Here is a 22077-nt window from a genome sequence, read left to right on the forward strand (position 1 = left end):
ATGTACTGTATGCAGGTAGCCATTTAAATTGATGAGTAAGCATACATAGTTTTGTTTATGTTTTTATTACAGGTTTTAAATGTGATAGGTGTTGACAATGTTGATAAATGATTGTTTAAATTAAATATAAGTTTAGTCATTTCAAAAATTAAATCGTATCAATTTAAAATTAGGGGTAAAATAATAAATAATATTGTTTATTGATGGATCAATACAAAATGTTTGAATATTATAAATAAACAGTGTCATTTAATTTTGAGTACACTTTCCCTACCAAAATACCGTTATGTTTTATTAAAGTCATCCTCGACACACTGCTGGTGACTGCTGGGCGACCTTTTTCGCGCATGCGCGATAAATGAAAAATATTCGCGCGTTTTGCGATGGAGCTATCAAAACTGTCAAACAAATAAAGATAAATAGTCATTATGTTATGTTACTGGGCGACATTTGGCATCACGGTAGGTTACGTTACGAGATCAATCAAATCAAATACCTTAATTATTCAATGCCCGCTGAACGTTAACGATGGCAACGAGCGTTAGCTAGGAGATGTTATATTAGCTAGTAGCATTAGCCGCAGGTATCTTTAGATTATACTTTCCCAGAGCAAACTATAGAGTCGGGTAGCCACCATTAGGACAGTATGGTAAACGTCATAGTGATATAGCTTATGGAAAACGTCTGTAAACAGTAGTTAAATAGCTTGTGTAGGTTTACGTTACTAGCATTGAACAACTGTAATAAGGTAAGCTAGTCAACCGTTAGTTAACTGTTCACTTTCATATCAGCTCGGTTGAGTTTCCAAAGTCACTCGTTCTTAGCTGGTAATAGATTGTTATTACTGTCCATGGAGTTTCATAGATACGACTTACTAGTTCAAAAATTACAGTTATGTACAATAAGTACAATCCTGGCGTTATTATTGACAGCTTGCTGCTGATGGTGTATCTTTACAGTGTTTCTGAAGACAGCAGAGGCCAGGCGGCAGTAGCTTTATCTTGGAAGACAACATGGCACCGGCGCAGGACACTCAGGTGGGAATGGAAAACTTTAAAAAAGCTTGTCAACATCCATATCACTTCACTCAATGTCACTTACATAGTTGTTGTTGTTGCACGTAGTGGTGTAAAGTAAACGTTGATGAACCCTTTTCATGTGCAGTTAGAGAAAGTCGTTGATGAGGTGTTGAAGAGTGGGCAAGTCCAAGCCCTGAATTTATTCTTGCAAAGGAACATTGGTGAAGGGACCACCATAAAATGTTCCCAACAGTTTCTCACCAAGTTGGATAAGCTTGTCAGCAGGGTAAGATGTAGCCCAGCACACTCACTAACATGCCATGGTGATATGTTGTCTGTATGTTTAATGTAACCACATCTATATTGTTTATGTTTATGTAGAGTTTGGATGAAAACGATTCAAAGTCAGCCAGTTTGGGTCTCACTATCCTCTACAAGTGTGGGAAAAACCTAAAACGACCTGGTGGTCGTCAGGGACTGTCAGGAATAATCGCTCAAGGCCTGATCAAAAAGATAAGTGAACGATAAAATACAGACTCACACTGTTAGTGCTGTATGAGTTATTGCTTTAATCAGGTGTATATTAAACCTGTTTTGTGCACATGGTGCAGTGGTTTGAGAAATGCAGGCAACTATGGATCCAGTGTGGCCCACAGTGGGATGAGACCTTGTTCAACCTCTCTGAGGACTTCTTTGATGCCTTGATGGTGAGCTGATGTGTTACAGTAAAACATACTTTGTATTACAGAACAATATACCACTCATGTTAGTGTCCATAATGTTAAACTGATTTATTTTCTCTCTGTTACAGGTGGTTCATGAAGCCTGCAAAGAGGGTACGTTTGTACATTTGTAAAATATCTTGTTTTGTCAGTTCAATGAGCCATGTGTAGTATATTCTACTTGTATTATTACATATTTAAAAGGTTTATTATTCATTAGTGTAATATTGAAGTCATTGTATTCTATAGTATACCCAACAACGTTCATGATGACAGTTAGTAAGTCACATATTTAGCTTTGTCTCTATTCACAGTATGGCTGTCCCCCCTTGTTTTTTTGCAGGAACACATCAAATCACAGAGTCCTTTCTGTATCCTGTTGGTGAATTGGCAGTGGACCCCAGAATCTACATCCTGATCCAAAAAGAGGTTTGAAATGTTTTTCAATAACCAGTTATTTGGAAGAGCATTACAACTGTGGGTCATGTATTTGCTCGTAAATCAACTTGCTTACAATGTTCTAACAGGCAATCCGCAAATTCAACTTAATTCTGGACAAGATCCCAGTGGAGTTTAAGAAAGAGAGAAAGATCCTTACGTCTCAGGATGCCTCAGATATCATGTATGTATTGGGAGTATCGTCATGGTAAAATTCATTTTTGCTTTTTATTTACTATAACACTCAAATGTTTACTTGTTCATTACATTTTGACAGGATCAAGCTGGCTGGTCAGATATTGAAGGGAGGTGGTAAGTAGGAGTTATGCATAGTACCATCGCTCGAAACCCTGGACCATACATAGACACAACAAATGTACAACACAGTTTGTTTTGTCAGATTACGACCTGCAGACAGCCCTGATGGAGGCCTTGTGCAGAATGGCTACTCCTGACCAGAGGAAGGAGCTGGCTCATCGATGGTTCAGCATGGAGCATGTGGCCAGTGCTTTTGTCAAGATCCAGGATTCTGAGTTTGAGACGGTAAATGCAATTTATCACCTTTGACTCTCATTTGCATTTACAATCATGAGTGGGAATGATTTTGTATAATATTACAACAGGAGTTCAGCTACACAGAATTTTAATATAAGATTGTGTGATTTCAGGATTGTCGCAAGTTTCTGAACTTGGTGAATGGGATGCAGGGAGACAGGAGAAGGTATACGAATCCCAAAGCTCAGTAACTCCAAAGACCATTAGAGATAGGAATAATGTAATTGATCTGTTATTTCATATCCTTTACTCTAGCACAGTGAGAGAATGAAAAAGATGTCTTCCTCTTTACACAGTGATATCATTTACCCATAGAATAAGCCATTTTCTAATTCTGTTCCAGCATTCCTTTTTAACTTGATCATTAACCTCTAAATACAAATAGTATTTGGTGGACCTTGACAGAACGAAGTTAGGGAAGACATCCAGTGACAGATGCACATTTGAATAATATTTTTCTCTTTCTACTATAGAGTGTATTCCTATCCCTGTTTGGAGGTCTATTTGGACAAGAATGAGGTAAGTATCACCAGAATCAGAAAAATAATAGAAAATAATTACAGAATTTGTCTGTCCACGTTTGCCTTCTTGGTGTCATTAACCTTTCTTTTACAATGTAGTCCTAAGTGTATTCACAGATGTGTTGAAAGGGTTGTGTTTATGTTGTCAGCTAATGATGCCTGCTGATGAGAAGCTTGAAGAATTTTGGATCGACTTCAACCTGGAGAGCCACAGCATTTCCTTCTACTTCTCTTTGGGTGATGAAGAAGCACAGGTACCTCACATGAATTCCTGAAAGTGATGATCAAAAACGGCAACATTTACAGAATCAACACTAAATGGACAGTATACGTGTTAAAGCCTAACAGGAAGATATGTCCTCTTCATGCAGGAGAGCCAGTGGGAAACAATATGTATCAATGAGAATGAAGTCCAAAGCTACACTGTTAAAGGTAATCAAAGCACAAACTCTACATATTTATTTACTTACCCAGATAGTCAATACATCTGATTTGTATTATAATATTCAATGATTCCTAGATTCTTAAACCATAGTATTTTCATTCATGAAGTAAATTGATAGGAACTAAATAAGCTTAATAGATTATTTAAAAGCACAAAACTAGGAAGATAACATCACCTTTTGATTTTGATGTGACTGCAAATGTCTTAAATATGTGTGTGTGAGAGTTGAGTATGTCTGTGTGTGTTTTTATTCCAGAGGAGGGCAAGAGAAAAGTCCTGCATTTGAAGTTGTCGGAGGTGGTGGTCGTGGGTGCGGTGGAAGGCTCCAGCCTCACCATCCACTTCAGCTCCTCCCTGGACATCCTGCAGGCTGCTCGTACGGTCTATGGACACAGCAAGAGCGCAGTAGGTCACGGCTTGTTTACTCCATCTCATTGGCCACAATGTGAATAGGAATATTCTGCTTTCTTTGACAAAATACAAAACAGTAAAAGTGTAGTGTGTTGGCAGTATGTATTAACAACCGTGTTTCCCTTGCAGGGATTTGTGGGGAAGTCAGGCATATCTGTAGTCAACACTACGGTTAAAATACAAATGGAAGATAGCATCTCCCAGGTAAACAATTGTCTGTTATCATAATGCTGTGGATATACAGAAGCCACGATGTATTTAACTGGAGACAGCTGGGGCGACTGCTTATGTGGTCTAAACTATATTCTGCATATTATGTGTTTTTTGTGATCAATGTCGATCAAATTGTCGTTATACAATGTGCAAACCAGCATGACAGCTTTGATGCATTTGTGTGTTGTCCTGCATGCTGCTCTCCATGCAGGTTGTTCCAGAGAGTCAGATGTCTCTTGGTGAAAGTGAGAAAAACACTGCTCCTTACTTACCGGCCCCAGCTGCACCTTTACAGGTGAAACAGTTTTGTACTTTTTTGGTACTTAAAAACATAGAGGTTTGTCCAAGACAATCACATTCAGTTCACTGAGCTCATAAAGATAGAAAACAGGCTTTCCAGGTTCCGAAAATAGTTACTATTATATTATCTTCTTATTGGCCCAGGAAAATTAAACTGATGTTTAGATGAAACTGTATTTTTCCAGTTATTACACTTTTTTGTATAGAAGGATTTAATTTTATGTCAAAGTACACAAAATAACACCGCTATGTTCTTCTGCCACCATTTGTTTTTTTTGGAAAATAAATATAAGGATACTTAAGATGACAAATAGGATGGTAGAGTAGTTACAAATTACATTTGGACCACATTTCTACCATCCTTTACTATGGCCACATAAAAAGAAGACATATTACCCAAAAGTGTAATTATTGGTTGCGGTTCTGTGGATCTTCAGCCTTAAAAACTATCAGTCAAGGCCAGTAGGGGGCGTAGAAAGCAAGGGAACCAATCCTTTGGCTGGCCGGTATCCTAGACCTTCTATTCATATTGATGGCAGTATTTCCTTATGTTCATTCTTTTAATATTCCCGTTATCTTTCATGTGTTTTATTTTAATATTCTTTTATTTTTTTCTTCCAGATTGTGACTCCTACCAGGATGAGGTTTTCAGAGTCGACCACCTTCATCTGCAGTGGTGCAGGAGGAAGTGTGCATCATGCTAAGTCCCTCTCTGCGGTCCTGTCATCAAGTATGTGTCAACAAATATTGTCCTGAATTGCTTACACACCAGTTGATGGAATGGTCCTGAAAAGTCTTGAAAGTTAAAAGTTGACATACTTTAAAAAGATTAAAATGGAATTGTAAATTGTTGATATACATTTTTTTGTTTTTGATGAAAGTAGAGTTAATAGTACAACATGTAAACATTTATTTTGCATTATATATAATCCTATACTAAACTTTTTCATCACATGTTTCTTATTACAGGGCTTTTTGAGCTTTTTCATGTCAAAGACAAATTAGCAGTGACATGTGATCAAGGTTGTAAGATTTAACAGTTATGCATGAGACAGTCATAAAAGATCCTCTTAGGTCACATCTAGTGATAGTTGATGTTAAATCAAAGAAAGATGTTTTCATTCTCTATTTCTTACTTTGTGTTTGTCCACAAAGTGTTAAAGCAAGGTTTGTCAATTCAGCTCCAGGACATTGATATTTTTTCCCCCTACCTTTTAGACAATTCCGCCAAGGGTAAAGGGAAGCCGTCTCTGAAGATGGTTCGTTCGTGTGACAGGAAAGGTGACTCTTACCTCGGAGAGCTCTGGACGACTGCTAAGACCTCCAGTAATGGCACAACACCTAACAGTACAATAACAGCAACAGGTGGCATGACAAAGCAGGTATGGCATGTCCTGAATATTCTCCATGCAAGCCCAAAATGTGATTTTTTTTTAATTTCCTCGGGTCTGTTTCAGAGTGAATCATCTCAACAGAGAACAGCTTCCAAACTTTCCATGAAGAATAATGTTGGATTGGATATACACAAAAAGGTAAAATACCAAATGAATGTTTAAGGGTATTGGTGCTAACCTGCTTTTCAAACATAATCCCTCTTCTAATATGGTGCAAACTATTATCACTCTCCTGCATTTGTTGTCTTTCCTTGTCCTACAGAACATACCACTGGCAAAAGCAGTGGAAATGGTTCTAGCTGGACAGGGAGAAGAGCAGTCTCTTGGTATGAAATGCTATACTGACCTATACGTTAGCTTAGCCAGGAAATACAAATATTGTTGTTCTACCAAGATTCTTGAACCCACCATTGATCTTTTTGCTTACAGATCCTAATTGTGTTCCTGACAGCCAACCCAAAACTGGGAAAAACATGTAAGAACTGTAAAAGTCCTCCATACTGTTATTTTAATTATAATTATATTTATACTGCTATCAGAGAATGTGATTCTCCGAATGGTAATGTTGTTTATATGTGGGCTTTATACAATATGTTTGTATAGAGTGTTCATTAACATTTATTTGTTCAAATTGCAGATCTCTTAACTGGAGCAAACTCTCCGTTTCTGAAATGCTAATGATGCCTACACAGAAAATAAATTCTCTGCCAAGAAGTGGTAAGTCCTCAAATATCTTGACTATCTACAAGAAACCAAATGTTTTGCATATTATAATCTAGTTACACACATATTAGCAAGTACAACAAAAGTCATCAAATGTTTTTTTTGTTTTTGAAGTAATTATATTAAATTATTTCTTCTCTTTAGAGCCTCGTTCAAGTTTGGCACAACAGCAGGACCGCCCCTCCTCAGCTCAGAGGTTTTCGGTTTCAGACAAACACAGCCAAAAGCAGCTCCATAGTGAACTCACCCAGCGCCTGCAGCAGGTCCTCGGGGAGAGCAACCAGGACGCTGCACCACAGGAGCCTGCTGCAGCACAGAGGAAGATGTCTGATATTAAAGGCCACGCCAAAGGCAGACGCACTGCAGACCCGAGTGCTTCAACGCTGTGTGGTCCCAAAGAGCAGCAGGCCCACAAAAATAGCCTGGCTAAAGGGAAGAGCAAACACCAGATGTCCTTGCAGGAAGATGCCGCTCCAGTCAAAGCTCCGGCCAAAGCTCCGGCCAAGGCCTCCACAGCCAAAGCTCTGCAGAAGAAAGATCCATTGAATGTTGAGGATAAAACCAGTAACGCCCTTTCAAGCAAAGAGAAGGTATACATTCTGTGTAAGCTTGCTGTTTGTTCTAATGTAGTGTATTGTGATCTCACACCTACTGTCTCCATGCAGAGAGATGCAGAGGTCACAGAAAGCATGGTGAAGCTCATCTCTAGCCGTTATGAGATGACCCCCAAATCTTCAGTAAAAGAAACTGCAGCAACAATCCCTAAGAGCTGGATCCCTCCTGTTGTCAACAGGTACATTTCATTTTTTTTAAATTACATTACTTTACATTTCATTTAGCTGACGCTTTTATCCAAAGCGACTTACAATAAGTGCATTCGACCAAGAAGATACAAACTTGAAGAAAACAGAATCATATAAGTACATCAGGTTTCAAGAGCCAAAACATTTCAAGTGCTACTTAACTGGCTTTAGATAAGCCAGTCCTTTATTAGTATATAAGTGCATTGTTAGTAATTCTATCGCTCGAAGTGAAGTCGAAAGAGATGAGTTTTTAGTCTGCGCCGGAAGATGTGTAAGCTTTCTGCTGTCCTGATGTCAATGGGGAGCTCATTCCACCATGTTGGAGCCAGGATAGCAAACCGACGTGTTTCAGCTGATGGGAACTTGGGTCCCCCTCGCAGTGCGGGTGCAGCGAGCCGTTTGGCCGATGCCGAGCGGAGTGCACGTGCTAGGGTGTATGGTGTAACCATGTCCTGGATGTAGGAAGGGCGAGAACCATTCACAGCAAGTACCAGTGTCTTGAAGTGGATTCTAGCAGTTACTGGAAGCCAGTGAAGGGAGCGGAGGAGCGGTGTGGTGTGGGAGAATTTAGGAAGGTTGAAGACCAGACGAGCCGCTGCATTCTGGATGAGCTGCAGAGGTCGGATGGCACATGCAGGTAGACCAGCCAGGAGGGAGTTGCAGTAGTCTAGGCGTGAGATGACGAGAGCCTGGACCTGAAGCTGCGTCGCGTTCTGGGTCAGGAGGGGACGTATCCTCCTGATGTTGTAAAGAGTGTATCTGCAGCAGCGGGTTGTAGCAGCGATGTTTGCAGTGAAGGACAGGTTGTTATCTAGGGTTAATTAAATGAACAAATCACTGGCATAACCTTGCTGCTTATGGAATGTGTTTTTGTTACAGGCCTATCTTCAATATGAGCTGGTTATCGACTGCTAAAGTAAGTGATTACTTCATCAATGGTGAGGAGTTCCATTAAGTGCTGCTTGATTTAATAAAGATGATCTTTATCTGCTATAGAAGGACGAGTCTGGAACTGTAAGCCTCATGAAGTCCCACAGCAAAACCACAACAAATACTACTCGGTAATTTGATTCAATACTTTAGATACATTAAGTCATTTCAGTGGCTTTCAGTGCATTTAAGAATGTAATAATGCCTTTTTTTGTGTTGCACAGAAAGGATGTTTTTTCATTCAACGCTGATGCACCATTGAGTGCTGGGGTAAAAAACGGAGTCATGTTAATTATTTTATACCTTGAAAAACCTGCCTCAACCGTCAGTTGAACCCAGATATAATGCATCCAGTATATCTGGGTACTTGTCACTTTAATGCTTAAAGTCCTTGTTATTGTTCTTTAGGGAAAGAACAAAACCCTCTCCAGCACTTCTTTCATATCAAGCAGGTAGGTCTGCCAGATGAGAATGGACTCATGCAACAGTTAACTTATGTTAAGATTTGTTATTAACAACTGTCTAATTTATATTCCCAATATTTATTGACAGTGGCATCCAGGACTCATCAGCACTGCCCAGTACAACCAAGAAAGCAGAACCTGTGGCAAAAGTATACTTTCATTTGACTGTAGTATATTATATTAGCTATAAAAAGTTGATGGTAGAGACACGACATGCTTGGTTTATTTGTGATTGTATACCTTTACACTTCTTTTTAGGCAAATATTTCTGCGGTAATCACAAAATTGAAATACACCATGGGCTTGCCAACAGATGTTCTTCCTCCCTGTCTCTCTCTCTTTTTCTATCATTCTCCCTGTCTTCCACCACCTTGTGTGTTGCAGCAGAAGCGCCATGTGAAGAAGCATCTGTTCAGTGACACCGACACTGACTATGCCACGACAGATGTTAGCTGGCTAAAGGAATCAAACCGGAAACCCAAACCCAAAGTTACCACATACTCCAGGCAGGCGCCGGTCAAACCTAAAGCGGTGTCTCCTCATACTTCATGTAGGCCTTTACTGCCACACATTCACGCTGCTCTTAACTTGGAATTTATTACATTAAGACTAACTTTTAATATTTGAAGACTTTGTATATGTTTTCCACTTTTTAGAATGAGTATTTTCATATAAAAAGGGTTTTCTTTCATTACAGATGAATCACCAGGTTTACCCCTACCCTCTAAACAACCTGTCAAGGGCACTTCCAAACTGAAAAAGGTAAGCCAGTATTGTTTTTGATTCGGTTTGCAAAGGTACAGTGTGTAGGATTTGGCAGCAACTAGCATTCAATCAAGTCATGCACTATCCCTTTCAGCCACAGTGTGTCATTGTTGTTTAATCAGCAGAAGCCTGACGTTATCAAGAGAGTGGAGCAGCGGAAAAAGACATCGAAGCCCGCAGCAGCAGCACCCGAAGCAGCAGCAGCACCCAGCAGAGCTCAAGCAGCAGGCAGGAGGCCCAGGAGAACTGCAGCCATCTCTACCAAGAGCTACAGGGATCCAGACACTGATGACAGCCAGTCAGAGGCGGAGAAACCTCTGTCTCCCGAGGCAAAAATATTTCCATATATATTACTTTAATTTCCATTTTCACATTTAGTACATTTCATCCTCTTTTGAAATATTACTGAACAAATAACATAATTTTTGTTCTAATAGAGTAATGCGTGTGACTAGGTTTGACCTGATCAGAACATTTGATCTCCAAGTATTGTGGATCTGCCAAAAACAATTGCCATTTTGGAATCTTGTTAATTAAAGGAATGCGACAGACCAGTAGTATTAAACTCGTTAGGCATTACAATGAAGCCTACGTCTTAACTCCAAATAATACATCCATTAATGAGCCCATCTTTTATCCAGTCTAAGCAGTTACATCCCTTGTTACGCAGTAACATTGATAAGACATTTGTTTCAATATTTTCTGTTTTATCCTTAACAAATACATGCTAGGTGTTACTTTTTTAAAGGAAAATATCTGAAAATACTAACAAACATTTTGTAGTTGTAGTAGTAGAAGTAATAGTAATAGATGCATAAAGTTGTTGGGCGAATTCCACATCCCACGCACACAAGCAAAAACACCAGGAGCCATTGGGAGCACACAGTCGACTGTTTTGCACCTAATGTAAATGTATTTTTAGAAAGAAGGCAGTTAATTATAGTGCTGTTGCAAATAGACTGAAATCATACTGTCTTTGTTCCCATAATAATAGTACTCCTCCACTAATCATCTGGAGAATGCTGAGAAAACCCACAACGCTGCGCAAGTGACGAAGAAAAGGACTGCCAGCAAACAACCAACCAAAAGCTACAGGAAGCCAGAAAGCAGCGAATCAGAGTCGGAGTTAATGGCACTGCAGCCACCCACTTCCAAGGTAGAGGTCGTTGAGTTTATGTGTCATGTTGTGATCAAGCAATATCTATTTTGCATGGCATAAAGCACCTGTCTGAATATATATGAAATCATATTTATATTACCACATGGTAACTCTTTGCTTTATGTGACTTGAATTTGTATTTTTAATAAAGCCCTAGCAAATCTATCTAGTGGGCATGTATAAGGAGGCATCTATCTTTCTAGAATGATTAAAGAGTCACATTAGCACTCAAAGTGAACGCAGACGGATGTAGCTGTTCTCCAGGCATCTTAAAGTGTTGTTAGAGCTTGTGTTTTTGAAAGAAAGTAATACACTGGCAGGAAATAAAAAGGGCTTGAACACAATTAGTATATTGGCAGACAATGACCAAGAAAGGTTCAGCCACGGGCAACTTTCTTTTCAGAAATCCACACAGACGTACTCTCACTCTACTTTCTGAGATCTGTAGACTTAACAAATCATTTTAGCCTGATGGCGCTGCATTAATAGTAGACTGTTGCAGAATATTTTCCATCTCTTTTTGGGTTTTCTGCCAACAGAAACATATTGAAGGCCAGCAGGGGAAGGTGGAGAAGAGCCGTTCAGAGGTTCCAGAGGTGAAGAAGAGAAAAAACACCTCCTCTGAGCAATCCACAGATACACACCGGAGACTGGACAGCAACAACCAGTCAGATCTGAAAAAGCCATCTGGTTCAAAGGTGGGAGCCCAGCCCTATTTAAGTCATTTCAGCGTGCTTTTTGAAAAGCATAAGGCTATATAAATAAAAACATGCTTTACATTTTTCATCAATTGCTAGTAAAAGCATTAAAAACATTCCAAAAGCTGTTTCAACTCAAATGTAAGCACAGAGCTGTATATGTTTATGTATAGCAAATGGTGAAAAATATCAAGATGTTACTTTTTAACTCTATGAAGCTGCGAATAAGCCACAGTCTTGAACTTGAAAATTCACACAATGGCTTTCATGCTTGTTGACATATAACAGAGACACTTTGCTTTTCAGGAGTTGCGGCCTAAGAATGTTCTTCCGGAAACTTCGAAGTTTAACAAGAAAAATTACGCCCATGCCAAAGATCAGATGAATGGAGTGAAGGATTCCTGGGCGGCCCGCCAGACCTCTTTCTGTCCGTCCCCTCCTCTGATCGAGAGGATGAGATGTGAGTGGAAAGTTACTCACCAAAAGTTAGATAACAGTCATTTGACATCAGCCTGTGTCAAAGTGATTCAAATGATAAGCTAATTCCATCACAGTAGCCATATATTACTGATACTTCTGGAACTAGTTTCCCTTTATTTAAGTATTGTATAGCTACATAGTGTTTGGTTTTCACTCAGTGTAGCCACGCTGCATGTTTCCTTAACTAGCTCAAACCTTTGGAGATGATTCACCTGGTGGGGGGGCTGACCTCGTCTCAGTTAAGTCCCCATGTGGCCTTAAAGTTAAGCCCTGTGGTCAAAAAAGACAAGAAGACAAGAAGAAAGATTTGAATTTCTGAAGGTCTTTGAACACGTATTTAAAAAATATTCCTGACCCAAAACCCCAAAGTTTTGCACCTATTGTATTTAAGGGATTTGCTTTGCCTGTTTCAGTCATGAGATATTTTGTGTTAAGCTCTGAAAAATGTGCAAAACATAATGTGTGTACTGGAAGATGTTCCCACTAGAGGATTTTTTACTTTTATCTTTATAGAGAAAGATTTAAAAACAGTTACATAAATGACCGTATTGCTCTCCAACCTTTTAACTGTAAATTGATATGAAGAAAAGCATGTATATATTGACCTTATACTCTCTGTCCAACTTCTGAGGCCAGCTGCTTGAACATCTGTGTTTACTTTGGTCCCTCACAGCTGCCGAGAGGTCAGCCCCAACCTTCGGTTTGACCTGCTCCCCTCTCCTCACCCCGCTGGGATCCCCACTCCCTGCCTCCCCTGACCCTCCCTGCGAGGACACCCCCTCGCCAATCCTGCTGCTTCCCAAACCTCGCTCTACACTCAGCAGTAAAGGGACCTTCAGGCTCTCCTCGTTCTGCAGCGTGGATAAGAAGCACAGATCATCCAAGACTCACTCGGTCCAGTCTGTACGCTCTCTCTCTTCACTCACCCGCAAAGGTCAAACAACCAAAGGTCAAACCCCCGCTGCAGGTTTCCCCACTGGACCTCGTGCAGCAGAGGTAAAACAGCACCTCTCTGACACCTTATGGAGGTCACATGGCCATATATGTATTCCGTGTTCAAGTTCACAATTACATTTTTAACGGGGCATAATACCACATTCTCACTTTCACCCAAATGATATAAACAGTAGCTGCGCAGTGTAGCAAAGAAAATGTACTATAAGTCATTCTCAACTGGACTTATTATCTTTTCAGAATTTCAACTACAAACTTCATATTCATCAGTTGCGATGACTGCTGGGTTTTCTTGGTATTTAACATCTTGGAGTGATTCAAAGACACACCTTTACACTGCATAGAAGTTATTTACGTTATGCCACAGTCACGTGAGATTCACGAGAGTGACATGAATGGAGGTGTGAATTATTACATAGCTTGAGGCCTTCATAACCAAGAATTGAAGTGAGTATGACTATGACCTAAGCATTGCTTAGAGAATGTGGGCAGAGCACTGACAGCCGCTCTCAGGGGGTGGATGTGTGTAACCATTAGTCTGAAGTGGCTATTTAAGAGTTTCAACTTCCCCAGATAAATACATTAAGTAATTAAGGATCAAATGGTGGAATTGCACATGATGATCCGAATGATTAAGTCTCATGATTAAAATGACCTATTTAACTCCAGACAGAGCAGATAATAGCACTGCAACACTTCATCTGTGCCTCTTAATGCGTTGCTGAAAATGTCTGTTCTGTCCCTAATCTCTGACAGCCATGGTGATTAGAAACCCACTAAGTGAGTGTCCATACTTCTTCTTGTCCATCATTTTCTCATCACTTTCTGTCCCTCTTCATTCTTTTATTTGTTTCCAGATAAGTTCAATCCAGCAGAGTCTGCACTCGGCGCCTCCATCGCCTTTGTCTCCGTCCGCTCGGCCCCTGTTGACATCCACCTTCCTCGAGCTGGAGAAGCCCCCCATGTCTTCTCCTCCTCAGTCTCCGATCCCTGAAGTCACCGTCAGCAGCCGTTATGGCTTCAGTAAAATGTCTTCAGTCTCCTGGGTTTCCAGCCAGTCGTCCACTAAGTCATCAGTACTCACCAGTCGAGTTAAGGAAAGCCCCGATGACAGCCTGGCTGTGTCTCATAAAAGAGAGGTATGGCTTTACCACACTTCATGTTTTATGATCGCTTGATTCTAATTAGATGGATACATGGACTCACTGATAACAGCAATGAAAGTCCACTGACTGCTATTGTGATTTTGAATAGCTTTAACCAGTTTAACTAATGGCTTTTGCATTACTGTCCATCCTGACAGAAAACACCATCTTCAGACCGAGAACGAAACTCTGAGCAGCTTCGTATCTCAGGTAAAATACCTTTTGTGTTTAACTTGTTGTTGTATTTCCCAGTTGCTACATACTAACCTCTCTAGGTCCCCTCCACGCCTAAACAACGTTTTAATTCAGTATAAAATGACATCTTATTAAATAGAGGATACGTCCCCTCCTGACCCAGAAAGCGACGCAGCTTCAGGTCCAGGCTCTCGTCATCTCACGCCTAGACTACTGCAACTCCCTCCTGACTGGTCTACCTGCATGTGCCATCCGACCTCTGCAGCTCATCCAGAATGCAGCCGCTCGTCTGGTCTTCAACCTTCCTAAATTCTCCCACACCACACCGCTCCTCCGCTCCCTTCACTGGCTTCCAGTAACTGCTAGAATCCACTTCAAGACACTGGTACTTGCTGTGAATGGATCTGGCCCTTCCTACATCCAGGACATGGTTAAACCATACACCACAGCACGTGCACTCCGCTCTGCATCAGCCAAACGGCTCGCTGCACCCTCACTACGAGGGGGACCTAAGTCCCATTGACATCAGGACAGCAGAAAGCTTACACATCTTCCAGCGCAGACTAAAAACTCATCTCTTTCGACTCCACTTCGAGCAATAAAATGAAAAAAAAAAACGCACTTAGATACTAACTAAACACTTATATACTAACAAACTGGCTATCTAAAGCCAGTTGAGTAGCACTTGAAATGTTTTGGCTCTATGAAACCTAATGTACTTATATGATTCTGTTTTCTTCTAGGATGTATCTTCTTGGTCGAATGCACTTATTGTAAGTCGCTTTGGATAAAAGCGTCAGCTAAATGAAATGTAATGTAATAGTCGTTATGGTAATGTATTCCCTCTAATGGGGCTCCATGGTCAAATGAGAGTCTGCTTAAGAGGAACTGTGTTATGAAACAGTTGTATACCGGGTCATTGGTTATAACAGATGGTTCTTTTTACAGGACCAGTTCGCAAGCGCCACATCTCATCGTCGAGTGATTCTGAGGAAGATGAGAAGGAAGAGAAGAAAAAAAGCAAGATCAGAGGGCAGCGCTCTCCTCGGATGAAACCGAGGAAGTTGTTCAAGTCCTGTAAGACGTATTCTTGACTGCCAGTGAACCGCTGTAAAGTACATTTGTTTTTTATTTCAGGCAGGAATAACATTTCCTACATTTCCTGATAGAGAAACTTTTATTAAGGAATCAGTGCGTCTTGTCTGTAGAATATAAGTGCCCATGCAAACCTGAAATAAGTAATGTTTGTGAAACTTAGTTATTAAGTTAAGGCCTCTTGGTGGTACACATATATCCTCATCGTTTCAACCAGACCTCATGGTCAGGTGATTTAGACGAAAGGGAATGTAGTCAAAGGATAATGCTTTCAAAGGTATCAAGGAAAGAATACAGAAGTTTATCAGAGACCAGAATAGGACTGTAAATAAAAGAACTCATGGCACAGGTACCCTAAATACTTCTGGGAGTGTTGTCCTGTGTTCACTAAGACTGCCAGAAATCACAAAGCTGTTTTAAAATAAGATGTAATACTTACATGTAAAATACAATTTTAGATGTTACATTATACAAAATATAACAATAGTAGAGTAGACAAAACAAGCTTTTTGAAAAAATTATATTTTCAATGCCTTATCTTTTGGTTTTAGAAGAACACCGATTGCAACCTGTATATTTAAAATCATATATATATATATATTTTTTTTGGGATGTTCACTCTAACCGATCAGTGTGTCTGTCTGTTACCTTCAGTCCCTGGGATGTCTGCTGACGCTGAGGTGAGCCACGTGATGTCTTCTTCCCACACAATGAGCTCCAGTCACTGCTGGGAGGCCGAGGGGGGAGACGGAGACATGGAGGAGGAGGAGGAGGAGGAGGACTGCGACTTACCAAAGCTGGCTGTGAACCAGAGCAGCATGCTCCAGCAGTTCAGCAACGACCTGAAGAATAAGTTCAAGGTTGGACACACACACACACACACACACACGCGCACACACACACACACACACACACACACACACACACACACACACACATGACAAACGTTTAAATAGTCCACAGGGGAGAAAGAATATGCCACAGTAACTGCACTACTGACGTCTGCATTATGTAGTTCTCCTTTTCCTGAAGGAATTTCAGAAGGTACTTAACACCACGAATTCAAATATATTTATTTATTTAACCAGGTAAGGCCCATTGAAATTAACTTTACAAGAGAGAACTGGCTGACAAAAACACACAGATAAAGAGACAGAATACACAAAAGGAGAGATGAAATGAAAGCATAAAGAAAGCCTGAGAATGCAAAACAAAAAGGTATTCCGTGGGATAAAGACCAACAGAACAAGAGATATCTTATAGTAATGAGACAGAACTTAACAATTGGAATTGAACCTCAGGGAGGCATAATAAGCTGTGTGAACCGTATTCAAACTCTGAACTATGCATATAAAAAAGATCTCCATAGTCCAACACAGGTTAAAAAAAACTGGCAGCAACAAGTCACTTTTTACCTTGAAAGAAAAACCTATTTAACATAAATAAAAGAAGATGACAGTGTGTGTTTTAGAAAGCAGTGACTGAGCTTGAAATATTTCCCAGCACTTGTTATCTCTTGTCAGCTCTGCTTTCTTAATCCTGAAATGTGTTTGTTTTCAGAACCGTCACAACATGGTGGAGATTTACAACAAGCAGACTCTGAAGACCGTCCAGCAGCACGTCTCCTCCCTCAACACGCAGGTCACCAAGCACAGGTCAGTTAGTATGTGGTTACTGTTGAATAACTAACATTTACCTGTACTGTTCATATTGGCTAATACATTGCAACATAATGAAGATATAGCTTATTTTGGAAGCTAGTTGCCCATTGATGTAGTTCTTAGAGGAAATGAGTACAGTTAGTATTCATTTCCCTGAACGGTTCTTAGTATACTCTGTTAGTACTTAACGTAATCATTTGTGCATTTGATGGGCTTTAAGTCTACAGTACTCTGCCTCCCTGCGGCCTTTAAACACATTGTATGTATGGTCTGTGTTACATTTTAGATTTCCACTTCCACTGGTTAATGCTCTCTCCTGTGTGTAGGACTCAGAGGCTGGAGCAGGTTCAGAAGGTCCTGCTGGACGAGATCAACAAACTGGAGAAGAATGACACTGTGCTTAAAAGCATGGAGAAAGACCTGACTGTATGTCTCTCTCACGTTTTGACTTTTTGGAGAAGAATTTTTAAAGAAATATTGCCAAAAAACCCTCAAACTATTAAAGTACTGTTTAATGAAATTGTCATTCATTGTGACGTGTTTTCGATGTTGATTTGATCAGTGTTCGGTCTCTGTTCTCTCACAGGTGTATTGGAAAAGGCAGGCTGTTGCTTTCCATTCTTACCAGGAGCGGGAAACCACAAGGTGAAAGTTAGGCCTCTCTCTCTGTGTGTGTGGTGTGTGTGTGTGTGTGTGTGTGTGTGTGTGTGTGTGTGTGGTGTGTGTGTGTGTGTGTGTGTGTGTGGTGTGGTGTGTGTGTGTGTGTGTGTGGTGTGTGTGTGTGTGTGTGTGTGTGTGTGTGTGTGTGTGTGTGTGTGTGTGTGTGTGTGTGTGTGTGTGTGTGTGTGTGTGTGTGTGTGTGTGTGTGTGTGTGTGTGTGTGTGTGTGTGTGTGTGTGTGTGTGTGTGTGTGTGTGTGTGTGTGTGTGTGTGTGTGTGTTGCCCGACACACTTGTTTATCCCGTGTAACATGGATTAAAAAGCTTGCAAAACACATTCTTCCTCAGGCTTAAGATAACCTACTTTTCGGAGGGATGTGACCAGTGTTTCTTCATATGACTAAGCTGAGTTCACTGATGTTTGTTCAGCAAAACCATTATCCAGCCAGGCACCGCTGACCGGACTGGAAATGGCCTTCTTGTTATACCCAGATTTCTCACGGTCAAAGCAAATGGCTTTCACATAATATAAGTTCATTGTGACCTTTACAAGAGAATGGCCACAACAGCACTTTTTTGTGTTACCATGGAGCGATCCAGGTTCATGAACATACCTCTCCTCTCTATGCTTTAATCAGCACTTATGATCCAATCAGCATTTCTAAAAATGAATATATATATATAAGATAATTAAGATTCCAACATTGTTTCACTGGACAACATTAAGTCTGACTTTCCTCATCATACGCAGTTTCTGATTTGTATCCATGCATTGTTCCTTCTGTCCATATAAGAGTCAAGTATGTCAGTTCCCTCTGCTGAAATGCACCAGGTTTTTTTATCTGACTGCCACCATGGTTCAAAAGGTTAAACCACCTTTTCCATACTTTTCTAAGTATATTTGATGTTTATCCCCTTTTAACCCATAGTCTATATACATTTTACATTTACTTGTTTTTACGTTGCCTCTCCCTCATGCGGTTGTGTGTCACTCTTTCCAGCAATGAGACCCTGAAGACGGCCCTCCAGAGTAACGTGTGCCACAGCTTGGAGTATGAGGAGAGAATATTCACATCCCAGGTTAAAACCTTCACATCTAATATGTGCGCCATTGTGTTGTCCAAGTGTTAGACTCCATTAATAGAATAGAATTTTGGTGGCATATGAAGAATTTTCAATTATGGTTGAACTTTCTTTATTGTTTTTTAAATAGAGCTTGTGTCACCTCTATCCGTCAACCTGTCTGTCCAAGGATTTTTCGCTGAGTAGCCTTAATAGAATTGTGCTTATGTCATTGTGTCATGTGTCAACTTGTCCCCTGCTTGTCCTGACTGTCATATTCTGTTACCACCTCCAAATCGTTGCTGCTCTGCCTGCCATCAGATGTGCCTGATAAGGAAAGACATGAAGTCAGTTCAGGACAGACTCCTCAGCGAGATGGTGAGTGGACATGTGACCATTCAGCGAAGACCAAAACGTTTAGTCTGGCTTTTCATGTTGTGTCTTTCACTCTGTCAGCAGTAACACTGCTCATTTGAAAGCCCGTACAACACACACAGACTTGAGATAAGTTATGACTCAGATCATGTTGTGTAAGGTATCAAATGAACTGTCTTCTTTGTGCTTGTTTACCTTTTTGCAGCAAGACGGGGAGATCAAGAGTGTGAAGAGAGGCCTGCATGCTTTGTTTTTCCCCTGATAGAGCCATATGTTGAGCTGAAAACCATCCTGCACTGTAAACAAGGTTGTGTATTACACCGCCTCATGCACACTGCGCTGTGTAATTTAAAAGTGTTGATTGTTCCAGGTTCTGATTTTATTCCATGTGGATGTTTCTAATTTATTCTGACCTTGATGCATTGTTTGTTTTTATTGGTAATGTTATGTTATTCTAATATGTATCACCTGATGAAATGTTTTAATCATTTTAGTGTTCTTGAAAGTAAACATTGAGTTGTTTCTGCTCTGTGATGTTTTTAAAACAAATTCCTGATATATTTATGTAAGGAAGTTAACTACTGGAAAAAATAAAATTGTTATATCTATCATTTGTTTGTAAATATCTCTTCAACACAATTCTTGATTGAGAATAAAACTGTTGGAAATAATGAGATAAAGCCATTATTTTTTATAAAAAGACCTTGTATTTTGAAGACAAGTAGTGCTTACAAAGGTATTTCTCTTTTCAGTGAAGACATTGACGTCCCATTCAGATTGACATACTGTATGTACAGTTGATATCAAATTCATCCCCAATCCCACCTCCCCCAGACTGCACAGTCTTTACACAGTCCAAGTGACACATTATTTCATCAGTTAAGAAAAGGTGAAGCTGGTCACATGCACAACTTCCTCCCACTACACGGGTTCACACCGCCTTGTCAAAGGAGTCCATCAAATAGTACAAAAAACAACACTGACTGAATGACAAGATTGTTATTTTCCCTCCGCTCTCATCCAGAGAGGCAGAGGCTCCACCAGTCTTCCTCCAACCAGCCAGCTTCCATGTGGCGACATTCAGTAGTCTCCAGGACACACTGCCGCAAACATTACCGTCATCTTCTCTCCCACACCCGGGCTGTCACACACGTGATATGACAGTCAAGGGTGCTGGAAGAATGTTAAAGAACCGCTGAAGACAAAAAGGCTCCAGGCTCTTTACACTGTCCAGGAAATTAACAAGCTCAGCATTTCTTCACAGAAGAAAGTCCTCGCTTCACGGTCGGTGGAACCTGGAGAGACAAACATGCAGATAAGTCGAGTGTGAAGGGGAGAAGTACACATTGTGAGAACAGAGGGTGCCTTTGTCTCTGCACACAGCCAGCTATCATAGCAGCTATTAATCAGATCTGTGAGGCTATTTTTAGCGCGATCATTAAATGTGTGCAGGGACTGGTCACGTTCTCGCATCCAGCCCCCCCCCTCTGGATCGCTTTTACAACTCGCAGCAAAGACCCCTGCTTTCCTAACAAGCTTAGCCAAGAACGCCGTGGCTTTTTTTTAATCATTTCTCTCTGCTTGGCAGTACGAGCTCTCCAGAAGGACAATGACTCCTACCTCCCCCCCTCCCCATTTTACAAGCACTCCCATCTATATTTAGCTCCTCTTGGTGAGCAAGGGGAGCTACAAATAGACCGCTGTGGCCCAGAATAGAACACGCATGCATTTCCCAAAACACAGACTTCGCACAGACATATATTTCACAATACTGACCTCGTTAGGTGTTTGCTTGAGGCGTGCACTTCCATCTCGGTGCTTTTGAACTCGTTCAGCTCCTTTCGGATGGCAGCCTTTGGGAAAGAGAACAAAAAAGCGTTAGCGTCCCCGAGCCTTTGTGGTGCTCCATCCTCTGGACAGCAAAACAACAGCATGAGAAAAGGAAATATAATCAACCAAAGAAAATCTAAAGAGAACAGGTGTTTTGGTGCGATAAGCTAAATAACAACAACAAGCCATAGCAGTCATTTTGACGATGAAGGTATCAGAAGAATTTGGGAATGTTCTAATCACACTGGGCTAAGTAGTGAACTTGATTTAGGGATCAGTCCAAGTTATTGTTTGCAGGTCAGTAGCTGCTATTTGTTTACTGTTACTAAGTATTCATTACTCTTTGTTCCACAGTATGCACACCTTGTCTGCTGCCGAGAGCCGAGTCCAGGGCTTGTCTGCTCTCCTGTCATAGTCCTGAGCTTTGGCCACCTCCACATAGTCACTGAAGCGGATCAGAATCTTTCTGTCTCGCAGTTCGTCTACCGTAGGCCGCTGGTTTAGCTGAAACACAAGAAATTGGACAAACATCAAGAACAAGCCGATGATAGGAGTCCCCTTGTTTTGCTGTAATCAGAAACTCATTTGAATATATAGGGAGAATACAAAATCACACAGTTTTGTACCTTTCTGTTTAGCCTCTGCTTGATCTCCCTCCTCTCCTCTTGCTCTGTCTGGTCGTTCCTCTCTGGAAAAAAACAACCAGACAAATAAGGAATGTAAATATATCAGTAAGTAAACAACTTAAAACACAGCAGGGTATTAGGTCAATACAAAATGAACAAAGAGATTAAATGCCCATAATGTAATTAAACTAGTGTAGAAATATGTAATTCATATAAAGTTTGCATATCCAGTGTGTACAGCTGCAGTTGCTATACAGTAGTAGGGCACTTGTAGCAGTGGGGAGGAGATGTGCACTCAGGCGGTCTCCTGCTCCTGAATAATGTACACTGGACGATCTGTGCTATCACTAATGCATCATCTTGCCCTGTGTTTTCCATCATGGCTTGTCCATATACATTTAGTAAATATTATTATTCCCGAGGCGGAGATGTCAGT

The 22077-nt window shown here is 40.6% G+C and overlaps 2 protein-coding genes across 3 annotated transcripts in view; one reads left to right on the plus strand and one right to left on the minus strand.

Annotated features, from left to right (window-relative positions):
- The first annotated feature begins 1013 nt into the window (after positions 1-1013).
- sycp2 (synaptonemal complex protein 2) lies at positions 1014-19764 on the plus strand. Its single transcript, XM_034145356.1, has 46 exons — positions 1014-1037; positions 1165-1305; positions 1401-1532; positions 1622-1726; positions 1831-1855; positions 2085-2170; positions 2269-2363; positions 2457-2491; positions 2580-2722; positions 2848-2900; positions 3208-3253; positions 3405-3509; positions 3627-3687; positions 3957-4105; positions 4241-4315; positions 4536-4619; positions 5246-5354; positions 5843-6006; positions 6082-6156; positions 6281-6344; positions 6448-6493; positions 6656-6735; positions 6886-7331; positions 7407-7534; positions 8424-8460; positions 8541-8605; positions 8699-8744; positions 8883-8926; positions 9027-9087; positions 9323-9488; positions 9636-9700; positions 9826-10046; positions 10709-10859; positions 11402-11560; positions 11867-12020; positions 12714-13036; positions 13852-14133; positions 14298-14349; positions 15283-15411; positions 16084-16289; positions 16990-17084; positions 17417-17516; positions 17677-17735; positions 18750-18828; positions 19132-19188; positions 19391-19764. The coding sequence occupies exons 1-46, from the start codon at positions 1014-1016 to the stop codon at positions 19445-19447; spliced, it is 5079 nt and encodes a 1692-aa protein (XP_034001247.1). The 3' UTR covers positions 19448-19764.
- Positions 19765-19894: 130 nt separating this feature from the next.
- phactr3a (phosphatase and actin regulator 3a) overlaps positions 19895-22077 on the minus strand; it is a 29838-nt gene continuing 27655 nt past the window's right edge. For both annotated transcript variants that reach the window (XM_034144994.1, XM_034144993.1), the window contains 4 exons: positions 21642-21703; positions 21379-21519; positions 20962-21038; positions 19895-20480 (listed from right to left, as the gene is read on the minus strand). In XM_034144994.1, coding sequence (XP_034000885.1) covers positions 20465-20480; positions 20962-21038; positions 21379-21519; positions 21642-21703 — 296 coding nt within the window. In that variant the 3' untranslated portion in view covers positions 19895-20464. The remainder of the gene's footprint in view (positions 20481-20961; positions 21039-21378; positions 21520-21641; positions 21704-22077) is intronic.

Source organism: Trematomus bernacchii, unplaced genomic scaffold, assembly GCF_902827165.1.
Source record: "Trematomus bernacchii unplaced genomic scaffold, fTreBer1.1, whole genome shotgun sequence".
NCBI classification, from domain to species: domain Eukaryota; kingdom Metazoa; phylum Chordata; class Actinopteri; order Perciformes; family Nototheniidae; genus Trematomus; species Trematomus bernacchii.

Coding starts and splice junctions, on each gene's coding strand:
- sycp2 (XM_034145356.1), top strand. CDS start 1,014: ATGGCACCGGCGCAGGACACTCAG. Junction 2,171..2,268: donor ACATCCTGATCCAAAAAGAG/GTTTGAAATGTT, acceptor ATGTTCTAACAG/GCAATCCGCAAATTCAACTT. Junction 3,254..3,404: donor TCTATTTGGACAAGAATGAG/GTAAGTATCACC, acceptor TTATGTTGTCAG/CTAATGATGCCTGCTGATGA.